Raw genomic sequence first — 12300 nt, forward strand, 5'->3', positions numbered from 1 at the left:
AAAATGAAACAGAAATGTTGGTTGTGAAGCCTTACACAATTCCAGCAGTGGCTCTTGGACTTTTCATCTCTAAAGTGGGATGAAGAACTGGTCATTCCTCCCTGGCTAGGTTGGTATCAAGGATACAGATGAAGCATAGACAATGCTTGGTACAGACCTGGCAACACTGAAGAATCTCTGTATGTGTGCAGTGATGCTGGTGAAGGTGATGGTGGGAAAATCAATGAAAGTAATGTCAGGAAAAAAAGAAGATTGGGATGCGAAGAGTGCCATTCAAAACAATGCTGTTTAAAAAAATGTTGTCTTGGGGCACCTGGGTGGCTCAGTCAGTTAAGCGTCTGACTTCGGCTCAAGTCATGATCTCACAGTCCGTGGGTTCGAGCCCCACGTTGGGCTCTGTGCTGACAGCTCAGAGCCTGGAGCTTGCTTCAGATTCTGTGTCTCCCTCTCTCTCTGCCCCTCCCCCACTCGCTCTCTGTCTCTGTCTCACAAAATAAAATAAAGACATAAAAAATTTTTTAAAGGCGTTGTCTTAGAGAAAGCATGTGGATAGTATGATTAAATATATCGATGGTACTAATACGAAAGAAGAAATTTAGGTAATGGTAAAATGAGTATGAGGAAGAGATATTCAGTCATAAAAGTGAATACATTTAAATATAGTGGCTTTTTCCTTTAACATTTTCCTTCCTCCCTTCCTCCCTTTCTTCCACCCTCCCTCCCTCTCTTCTTTCCTCACCTCCTTCCTTCCCTCCCTCTTATCCTTGGAAGAAGAAAGTGGCATGAACTGACTTCATTTTTTCCACACATCTAGAAATCATAAGTGCCCTTCAGAGCTGGGAATTTTCAGAACATGAAAACCAAATTGGGCTTCAATGAACCTTACCCTATATATTGGAAAATAGCCACTGTAAGATACGGTGGAATGCAGACACAACAATAGATGAGCAAATACTAACCAAAGGCCAGATATGCCACTATGTGATAAAACCTTACAAACACGGGGGCTTCCTGCCTTTGTCTTTTTACTGAATAGAAGACACCTCAAAGTGCCTTTTCCCGCCTTTCTCTTGGTTCTGGTAGACTGCCTTACTCTGGAGTTATTTACGTGCTCATTGCCTCCAGTGGGCGGTCAAGTCCTTGGAGAGAGCTTCTCTCAAATCTTGCTCCATTTGTAAATCACCTTATACAATTAAATTTAGTGGTGTGGGGAAACCTGTCCTAATGAACTTCTAGAAAAGATCCAAGTAGATCAGTGGTCTTCCCCCAGCCACAACACCATNCGCATCTAAAATCATCATTTCACTTCCCAGGGGCTTTCTCCTTTGTGGGAACCTGTCACAGCTGTCAAAAGTGTGAAGTGAACAAAAGGCACTTTCTGTAGTTTTTAAATCTATTGCTGCTATAATTGATAGAGCAGAGAATGCAATCACTAAAAATTATTCACTGTAGAAACTCGTGCCTAAAAATACGATTTCTCTTTACTTCCTTCACTTCTAAGTGTACCAGATTTTAATTATTTAACATCACAAAACCTGAGAAGGCCCAATTAATGAATGTGTCTTGTCCAATTCACCAATACTCCCAGAATGTCAAGAGAAATTATATTGACTTCCAGAGCATCCCTGTACATTCCATTGTTTACATTTTTCCCCACCGCAGACAATACTGTGCTATGCTTTGGCTGAAACATTTAAATGTTTGGGAAACGCTTTTCTCCATAGTGCTTCTTACCACAAAGTGGCTGAAAGCCTTGAAAATGCTAATGTGTGTTATGGCTTTCTCAGAGGAGTATTTAGTTCACAGATTTCCCAAACTTTTTAAACTTAATACAACTTTCTTGTCTAGCACACCTAGTAACATCTCCCAGAGGGAGATTGAAAGCGTGAGTTTTGTGCCAAAAGGGTCTGAACTGAATCTGGACTGTGCCACTCACTCCTTGGCTCTGTGACTCTGGACTTTATCCACTCTATGATTTAATTTACCTCATCTGTAACATAGGAATAATAGCAATTATCACTTACCTCTTGTTACATTGTATTCAAATTACATTTAATTCCAATCTTCTCTCCCAGGTTATAAAACCCTTGATGAGAAGGATTGTGTCTCATTCACTATTACATCCCTCGTATGTAATATGTCACACAGCACAGACAAACAATGTGTTTGTGGAATGAATGAATAGAATGAATGATTGCACAAAGAAATGGCTGACTGAACATCTATTTCTTTCTCTTTCACTATCAGTCACATGGTGGCTGTGATGCTTGTACATGAGTTTCCGTACAGGTGCATCGATCCTTGGCATACAGAGCGGCTCTCTCCCCTGACCACGTGATCCTTTGTATTAAGCCATCCACACTCAATGTGAATTTCCCTTGACATTCCCTTAAGCCCCAGTGAAACCTTAGAAGTCATATTTCCTTGCCTGTGTTAAAATTTGGGGCTGATTTCATTCCTGGAAAACTGTGGAAAGGGTGGGAAAAGAGTTGGAACCTAGAGACTTGAGTACCATTAGCTCTGCTTACAGAATGGCCATGGTTACATTATGTAACCTCTCATCTCTGTTTTCTCGTCTGTAAAAGGGAAAAATAATGCTTTTCTCTCAGGGTGCTTTTCAAGGTCACAGAAACAATAGTATACATTTTTGGAGGCTGATGTAATTATTATCATTTTTCCAGCTGCATATTGGTGACATACCAACCCCCCAAAAAATGTCAATTGTTGTCAACACTAATGTCATGCTTACTATATGCAAGGCACTATTCCCAGTACTATTTTGTTCAATCCTCACACACACACCCCCCAAATGCTATTATTATCCCCATTTTGCAGATGAGGAAAGTGAGGCACAGAGTACTTAAGTAGCTTGCCCAAGATCCCACAACTAGTAAATAGCAAAGCAAGCATTCAAACCTGCAAACACTCTAGAGTCCAAATGCATTTTAAATAGAAAATAACAATGGAGACCATGAACTACTGATCAATACATTTAAATATCTTCCACTGAGGATCAGTAGTTACCAAGCCTCTCCTCTTGTCTGAAGACTTTGGGCTGGCTCTGGTTTGGATGAACACTTAAATCATTCTGGACACAAGTGTTCCATGAACTACGATAGATTTATGTTCCTATGTGCTCTGATGATCATGCAGAGGGCCAGCGTCTCCGCTCTTGTAGCCTGCCAGGACACCAGGCCTTAGGGTCCTTGCAATTTTCCAAGTTCTTGAGTAAAGAAACCCAATATACAAACCCATGGTTCTTCAGATTCTAAGCTCCCATGCTGAGGCCTTATGTTTTGTAAGCCTACGTGAGGGCCTCCTTGGTAACTCACTCATGAGAATGTTAAATAGATCCTGAAGGGAATTTGAAGTGGGAATAAGGACACACTCCAACCGGAGGGAGAAAGTAATGAGAAACTGGAAAGAGTTGGCCATAACAAATTTCAGGAGCAAATGAGCATGGCAGACCCAAGTCCCTCATCGTGATGGAAAATCTGCTCATGCCTCAGAAGATTACTCTAGCTGGGTCATAAATACCAGTATGGCTTTCAACCAGCAGAGTGTTATATCCAGCTCACCATCTCTTCCCTAACTCTCTCTCCAATTCCCGATTACAGTTGCCTCTGCATTCTGGAGGGTTTTTTTTTAAACGTTTTTTAACGTTTTTATTTATTATTTAGAGACAGAGAGTCAGAGTATGAGCAAGGGAGGGGCAAAGAGAGGGAGACACAGAATCCAAAGCAGGCTCCAGACTCCGAGCTGTCAGCACACAGCCTGACGCACGTCTTGAACTCACAAACCGCGAGATCATGACCTGAGCCGAAGTCCGACGCTTAACCGACTGGGCCACCAAGGAGCCCCTGCATTCTGGAGTTTTAGTTTCTCAGAGACAGAAGAGTGGTCCTCATACTTGAGAAACGATGCCTTGAGTACTACATTGCCAGCAGTGAAAGGTTACCAAGGAGAGACAGCGATGATCTTCATTTGCACATCGCTAACAATTTGCCCATTTGCTTATCATCATGACAAGCAAAAAATGAGCTTTTCCAAATGTCTTTGATTCCTGACATCTGTTTTCTTCTGGGGAAGAAAGAGCAGGCATGGTATCTTGATTCCCTTTTTTATGTCGGCATTCATGCACTTGAACTGTGGGAGAAAGTGGTGCTCTGGTTGAGCAAGGTCCAGACAAACCTGCCCTCGGGCCCCGGGGAGAACCACAGAGGCATCATCACTGAAAGCACTGGGGCGTCAGAGGCATTTGGTGAAGCACTTGCCACTTGGCTTTTTGCTTATTTGTTTGCCTTGCTTGTCTTTATCCCTCGCTACACATTGATCCCCTCAGAGAACTGAGCTGGGTGAAACCAGATTAGTTCTCTCAAGGGGATCCAAGCGGCCTGTCCTGTGAAGAGTCTGCCCAGGCCCTCTGTCTGCCCCTCACCAGGCCCTCTGTCTGGCCCCTTGCACTTGCACTTGCAATGCTTGCTCCTGGTCTGTCTTCTTGCCAGCCGGTAACTCTGGGAGAGAAGGCGTGTCTCTTCACCACCCGTCTCCAGGGTCCTCATCCCTGTGCTGGGAGCATGCTTGTTCTGCTTCAGTAAGAAACAGGGCAACATATATTGAGTTCTTTTTAAAAAGCATTTGTTGCTGAATTTGTGCACATTATTGAAAATTTAGAAAACACAAGAGAGAACCAAAAGGAAAAAGTTGTCACCCACAATTATGATGGCACATTTCTTTGCAGAATTTTTTTTCTGTGCACATAAAATCTAGTAGCCTGTTTTCCTGGGTTAACATAATATCATAACTATTTTCTTTCACTTTTTGTTTCTATATGTGTTGAGCACCTAGTATGTAGCAAGGACTGTATTAGACCCTGCAGGTGCTTGAGCGGAGCTTTAGAATGAAAGAAGTATTTCCAAGGTGGGGGGGCATGTCATTAAGGCAGAGGGACACCAACATCATGTTTTAGTATCACAGAGAATGGCTTTTAGGCTAATGAGAGCAGCTAAGAAAGGCACCAAAACAGAAACTTGCACCTAGATCTAGTGTCTTATAATGACTCTGTCCCAGATGCTTACTTGACAGAGAGTTTCCAGGATTTGTCAGAATTTCCAGAAAAAGCCAAAATTGAATCCACGCATCTATGTTTTCAAAGTGAAGATTACAATGATCCGCTTTGGCCCTGCTGTCAGCCGATCAGAGTGAGCACTGGGTATGTGTTGGAGCCCAGCCTGCAGGCCCCATGAGGCTGTCCCACAACTTTGACCCTTTGTGAACTGATCTTAAGGAAGTCACAAAGGAGAGAGGCTGAACGGCCAGACCCGTGGTGGGGACACTCAAGGGCTCAGGGATACGATTGTTCGCCAACTGGCAGGTTGGTATTTCAGATTTTAAGAAATGTGCACTGTCCAAGGGCGTCCTAGTGACCAGACCGACCTAGATAGAGACCAGCTTCTTTCCTCGAGTAGCTAACACGCCCTCTCAGCTGTCAGCGGTCCTGCTGCCTCTGACACAAGAGCCACGCTTTGCATCCTTTGAACTTGAGCTGGAGGAGTGTGACTTGGGGCAGAAGCCAGGGAGACGGTCTCAGAGCCAGCCTGGAGAGGCCGTGCTGGGGCTGGCATTGCTACCCTCCTTCCTAAAGCACCTGCTGGAAAATCAGTTCACACTGAGCCGTCATTCTTCCACCCGTGCTCACCCAGCATGGCTGAGCTCTTCAGAATAGCAGGGAGCTCCTTCAGGGAGGAAGGCATCTCCCAGCGGGGAAGAGTCCACAGTGGAGTCAAGCAGGGACACAAGTCCTGAACATGCATTAGCAGCTATGGTCACGTCTCCCAAGAGGCCTCTCCTGCTGACTGCCAGCTCCAAGGTCCCATTCCAGTACCTGTTGGTTCTTTTTAAGTGGGTATTTATTTATTTTTAGAGGTGGAGAGGGATAGAGAGAGAGAATCCAATTAGGCTTTATGCTGTCAGCACAGAGCCCAACATGGGGCTCAAACTCACAAACTGTGAGATCATGATCTGAGACCTAACCAAGTGTCTGATGCTCAACTGACTGAGCCACCCAGGCACCCCTGGTACTTGTTCTTTCTGCTTAAATGCAGGGACAATGTCCTCATTTTCCTGGAGTAAGAACCATGGCACTCTCCCCTAATCCCAGCTTCCTTATCGATTTGGGTAAGGGGAAACCTAGGGCTGTAAGACAGAAGTTATCTAACCAACCTATCAGTTATTGAGCTGGGGATTACTGGGGCGGGCTCTGGCCTAGGGCTTCACATGAATGATGTCCCGTCTTCCTCACAGCACTCTTAGGAGGTAGGTGGGTATCACCCCCATGTTGCAGATGACAAAAACAGGGCTTTCTTCCATGTTAAGGAACTCTGTGGGTACTGAATGGCTTGGAGTATAACTTGCTCAACTAACAAGCAGGAGAGCTGCAGTTTGAACCCAGAAGTGCAAACCATCACCCATGCTCTCTCACAGAAAGCAGCACGAGGAAGCCTATGGCAGGGTCCGGATGTGCTGGGAGCACAAAAGCTCTGGGGAGCAGAGCTGGGAGCAAATACCTCCCNTGCCCCCAAGTCTACAAAAATGGAATTCTATAACAATCGTTACTGGTCACAACTAGCGAACTCTATATTTGCAGCGTAAACTAAGAAGGTGCACTTGGATGCTCTAGACATGGTTGAAAGGATAGGGATGTGGGACCAGAAGGGGAGGTGAGTGAGGGACACGGTGTTACCTTGCCCCACGCAGGTGCATTGTTGGCCACCTCCTGCCGTGGGGCTTCCAGACATGAGGATTGGTCACTTAGAGACATCAATGTAGCGGCAGGCAGGAAAGCAGAGGTACAGACTACGTCTCTGCCGGACGCTGGCACTGTGATCAACAGCCAACTTCTTAGCTTCTCTGCATCTCAATTTCCTCATCTATAAAAAGGTCATATCTCTCAGAGCTGTTGTGAAATATTTAAATAAGACTGTGTTTGCAAAGTACTTAGCACAGCATCTGGCACAGAGCAAATCCCTTAATAAAGATGGTTATTAGCATGAAATTGCCTTCTTGTGAATTATTTTATCACAAATTTATGGAATAGTTTCTTCACTGTAAACGTACGGACTTTAAAGATCCTAACTTTGGGGGACCTGGGTAGTTCAGTCGGTTAAGCATCCGACTTTGGCTCAGATCATGATCTCAGGGTTCGAGCCCCGTGTCGGACTCTGTGCTGATAACTAGCTCAGAGCCTGGAGCCTGCTTCAGATTCTGTGTCTCCCTCGCTCTCGGATCCTCCCCTGCTCATGCTGTCTCTCTCTCTCTCTCTCAGAAATAAATAAAACATTAAAAAAATTTTAAAGATCCTAACTTTGGAAGAGACATAGAAAGGACAGATGAGACCCAAGCTGTAGTCATCTAACTTTGTTTTTCTAGGAGGCATGGACACTTACACTGGAGAAGGCGAGACAGATTGTCAAGAAGCCCCCAGCTCTGGTAAGCAATTGAGGAGAGTGCCAGTGTTCTCCTTGACACATCCGTCTTCCCCCACCTCTGCCCGTGTGCCCCAAAGACCAGGGGCTGCTCCAGATCCAAGCCCAAGACCACCATTGTTGCCATGAGGTTGAGGTAGGATGATGAGCCCCTCCCCGCCTTTTTCTGCGGCAGTGTTTCTCAGCCGGGGCACTACCAACATTTGGGGCTAGTTATGCCTTTGTTGTGGGCACCGTCCTGCACATTGCCGGGTGGAGAGCACCTCTAGCCACTCGATGCCAGCAGCCACGATGCCCTTCCCCAGTCATGACAACCAAAACTATCCCTGAATTTGCCAAATGTCCTCTGGGACTCACCGTTGAGGGGTACTGCTCTCCAGTAGACCATTTTGGAGGAGGCTCTGTCCTTCCGCCCCTCCACTTTCTAAATATGTGACCTTGAGCTGAGCCGCAGTTTCCCTGTCAGCAAGATACAGACAGAGGTAGCATTCCTTTCTCAAAGCAGAGGCGTGAGGACCCGTAGAACTGATGTGTGGCGGGTCTGGAACTTATCAAGCACTCAATCAATACCAGGCTTAGTTCAAATCACTTACCATGGAGTCAAGTATGGGACTGAGGCCCTGGAGGCCAATCAGCCCCCACTTGAAAAGGAAGCAGAAACGAAAACCTTTGAAGAACCAGGTTTCCCTCAACGCTAAAGATCCGGGCAATAAGGAAGCATTCATCAGAGATGAGAGGGCATGGCCCTTGTCCATGGCTTCTGCCTCATTGCCCTGCCGTCACTCACCCTGATGCGGTACATCTCAGGTGGTATTGATTTGGCAGCACAGAAATAAGGAGAAGGAAAAGCCCTTACGGCTTGACTTGGCAGATTTAGCAGATAAAATAAAGGATGCCCAGTTACGTTTGAATTTGAGATAAACAATGAATACATTTTTAGTGTAAGTATGTTCAGTGCAATATTTTATCTGACAGCCCTGCTCGTGGGGGGCAGATGGGTTTTGATATAAGGCTGAGACATGGTAATGGGCACTATTCAGGCATTTCTACACAATCAACTGATCAATCACAATGTCTGTGTTGCCAATCATTATTTAATTCAGTGAGCAATTAAAGGCCAACAGCAGCTGGTTAGCTAATCTGCTTAAGCCATTGAACAAGAAATTGAAACACCATGTGAAACCCTTGACCACCTTCAGAACTCTAAACAAAACTAGAGAATAATACAGTTCTTCTTTCCTTCTTCTCAACATGCCTCTAAAAACTTATTCTTCAGGCATTGTTAACTTGACTAGCACAAACAGCCTTGGCATTGGCTCAAAGGCTAATTAGGATTTTACAATTTTTCACTTCTGACATCAGAGTTGCAAGCATAATTCATGGAGCAGGATTCCAGTAATTCCTGTGATAAGCCAAAAAAGATGTTTTTTGTTTTTACCGAACAACAATACAAAACTCCTCAAAAACCTCCTCCCATGTATTTACTCTCTAGATTAAAATGATCAAGGAAAAAAGAATCAGAAAATCCAAATAAGTGTCTCTGAATTACTGCTCAGATGATATTGGCTGCAGTTAATTCCATTGTGGTGGCTGGCATAGCTGCAGACCCAGCTAGGGTGCAGAAAGCAACACACCCTGTCAGACTGGGGGAAAGCTAAGTATTGTTGAAGGGGATGCTCCAGAAAACATCTGCATCTCAGTGAGGCTGGCAGAAAACTGAGCATCTAAGGGCTTAGAGTACCTGCGTTATGGAATCCGTTTATTTAATTCTCACAAAAACTCATACAAAATAGATAGTATATTTTTGTTATCAACCCCATTTTACCAATGAGAGGACTAAGGATCAGATATGTTAGGCAATTTACTCAATCCACATAGCTAGTGAGAAACCCATCATTTAAATCCAGATCTAGCTACTTCCAAGTTCCTACCTTCTCCACTATGCCAGTAGCTCTCAAACAGACCTCCTTAGTACTAAATTTCAGGAAGCACCATTGACATCACAGGCTATGTAGATATTAAAATTGTGTGGTGCATGACCTGTGCAGCTGTACATGGCATCCCTATTTGAAAACCTACCAACTTAATAACATCATTTTCCCAAGTGCAATTAAACCAAGCAAAATAATACATGGCAAGGGCTGAAAAGCACTTCACCATGCAGAAATTCAACTTCAGTTTGGCTGTGTATAGAAGAATAGTTTTTTCTCTCCCCTTTGGTCTTCTGTTTACCCCAGTCACCACATTTTTTTTTCTTTATTCAACCCCTGTGTATTGTTTTGTGCTCATTTAACATCCTGGTGTATGGAGAAGCTCAAGATACAAGCAGAAACCGGTTTAAACAGATTGCTAAGATGCTACACGACTCCTGTGTCCGGGGACAGCCCAGATGGAGACTTTCACTTAAATGGGATTACATGCAGCCAGATGCAATGTTTTAAAACCATTGCTGAATCAATCACAGCCTACATTTTGCTTCTGTCTAGCAAAGTTCAAAGTGAAAGGAAGGGGCTGGCAAACTACAAGGGATGGCTGTGGAAGCAACATCCCTCTGCGGTCATTCCTCTTCGCAAGTAAATTATAAGAGGTTAGTCTTTCCCATACTGTGGGCCGAAAGGACTGAGTAATTCAAGCCTCTGTCCAAACGGGAGGAGTTCGGGTGGGTGGAGGGCCTCCCTGGACAAGCTCCATCATCTATTGTCCACATCCTAGACCCAATTCCTGCACAATGAATGTCAAAGACGGCTGCAGCCTTCAGGTTGAATTCTGACAGCGAACAGCTGTGCAATTATAACATTTTATTCTATTGTACCTCTCGTGCAGTAATTACAAGACTGTCCATATAAATTTTTTTGATGAATTGGTTACATCTGTGTTAAAATCTACCTTGTCTTTAGGTTAATTAGACCAAGGCCTTCAGATTCAAGTAAATATTGAAGGTTGTACATAGCTCGAACGTTCAAATGCAACCTGACTTTGAACGCTGAGTCTCAGAATGTGTCTACATTCCCGAACTGCCACCGATGTTTTGGTATAATTTCATGCTGGCTTTTGTCTGACAGTCTGTCCACAGCACTTAATTAGTACCAGGTCTGTGGACTCAACCTTCGAAACACCCCTCCTTTTCATAAGCACCCCCTCCTTTCACCTTTACAACAGTGGTTCCCAACAGTGGCAACTTTGTCCTTTCCATCCCGTCCCTGAGAACATCTGGCAATTTCCGGGGACTTTTTTGAGGCTGCTTGCATCTAGTGGTTAGATCCCAGATATACTGCTAAACATTCCACAGGTCACAGGACAGCCTCACAACAAAGACTTAGCTCAAAATAGCAGTAGTACTGAGATTAGAAACCTCAGGATCAAGCCTCAGGATTTTTATCTGCCAATAAGTCCATCTGCCCCAGCTCACCTCCTCCAGGCCACGCTCTTGCCCCCAGAGTCATATTTCTAAAATACAAATGTGATCTCTCTGCTTAACACCTTCAGGAATTCCCCCACGGGATAACACAGTGCGGCCTCCTAGACTTGTCACAATGTCTCCTTCCCTCCATAGTTCACCTTGTCTTTGTGGATCCCTACACTCCAGCCAGGTGAAACATTCGGCTGCCCCCCTCCCCCGCCCCCGGCCAGATGCCACACCCGGCATGATAATGCCCCCTTGGCATCGCATGAGGCGCTCTCTCTGTGCCAGAAGCCATGCTTCTCCTGCTTCGGTGATGGCTCTGGTAACCTGGGACCATGCTAAAATGTGGACTCTGCTGTGGGGCCTGAGACTCTGCATTTCCCAAAGTTCCCAGACAAGGTCAATGCTCCTGGTTGGTGATCACACTTTCATCAGCTAGGAGCAAGAACAGTGGTTCTCAAACTTGAGTGAGCAGCAGAATGACCTAGAAGCTATGAAAACACTGGTTCCAGGGAGGACCCACCCAGGCTTTCCAGTTCAGTCGGGGTGGGGATCACACATTGCACCTGTAGCAAGTCTGTGGACCAGACGTGGGGTCACAAAGCCTAGAACATCTACCTTCCTACCTGACTTCTGGCTCATTTCCTGCCTCCTCCTCTGGGTTCCTAGATAGCCATGTTAATGCCAGGACCACTGCAAACCTCACAAAGCATGCTAAGAGCCAAGATACTCACCCCACCGCCCCACTAGGCTCCGGGAGAACAAGGACAGCCTCTTCTGTCTCCATGTCTTGCATACGGATGGGGGCACCAATCAGGATTGTTCCTCCCATCCTAGAAAGTTGAGCAAACTTCACAAAGATGCTTAAAAACTTCATTTATAGTGTGGAAATGAGGTTGGCTTGCTCTCCTCTGCCAGGGTTAATATATCGCCAACACTATTGATACAACTCATAGTCACCTGAAGGACTCCATGGGCTGGAGTCCCATCTCCTCTTTCACTGATAAATGCAACTTTCTAACCTTTGCTACCCTGTTGTCTTTTCCATTCATCTGAGGAAAACATCATGGAAACCACAATCATTGTAAGAGAACCACTCAGTAAAAAGCCAGGGCTTTTCATTTGCCCCATGGCTAGAGAGTTCTGGAAACTTCGGTCTGAAATGCCTTGCTCATGAAGCTTGAGGAGCTTCATCTCCACACTTCCCCTGCCCCCACTTCCTGCCTACTGCCCCCCTCTCCAAGGAAAGGGGACTTCCTTCTTCCTTCTCCCCAAGCCCAGGCCATGTCTCTCCCATTAGTCTTTATTTTCTCTCATAATAGGCTGGGATTGTTCTATTTGAAAATGTTCTTTATTTCAAACCCTTTCCCAAAGCCCTTGAGTACAAGGAGGAGAGGAATGCTGTTGCCCAAA

At 45.1% G+C, this 12300-nt stretch overlaps 1 protein-coding gene across 4 annotated transcripts in view; it reads left to right on the forward strand.

Annotated features, from left to right (window-relative positions):
- AOAH (acyloxyacyl hydrolase) overlaps positions 1-12300 on the forward strand; it is a 165617-nt gene that overhangs the window by 52060 nt on the left and 101257 nt on the right. For 3 of the 4 annotated variants that reach the window (XM_077775418.1, XM_077775421.1, XM_077775420.1), the window contains exon 5: positions 7429-7488. The exons of the other annotated variant lie outside the window; for it this stretch is intronic. In XM_077775418.1, the coding sequence (XP_077631544.1) occupies positions 7429-7488 (60 nt within the window). The remainder of the gene's footprint in view (positions 1-7428; positions 7489-12300) is intronic. 4 annotated transcript variants of the gene reach the window in all.

This window comes from Crocuta crocuta, unplaced genomic scaffold (assembly GCF_008692635.1).
Source record: "Crocuta crocuta isolate KB4526 unplaced genomic scaffold, BGI_CrCroc_1.0 scaffold197, whole genome shotgun sequence".
In the NCBI taxonomy this organism is placed as follows: Eukaryota; Metazoa; Chordata; class Mammalia; order Carnivora; family Hyaenidae; genus Crocuta; species Crocuta crocuta.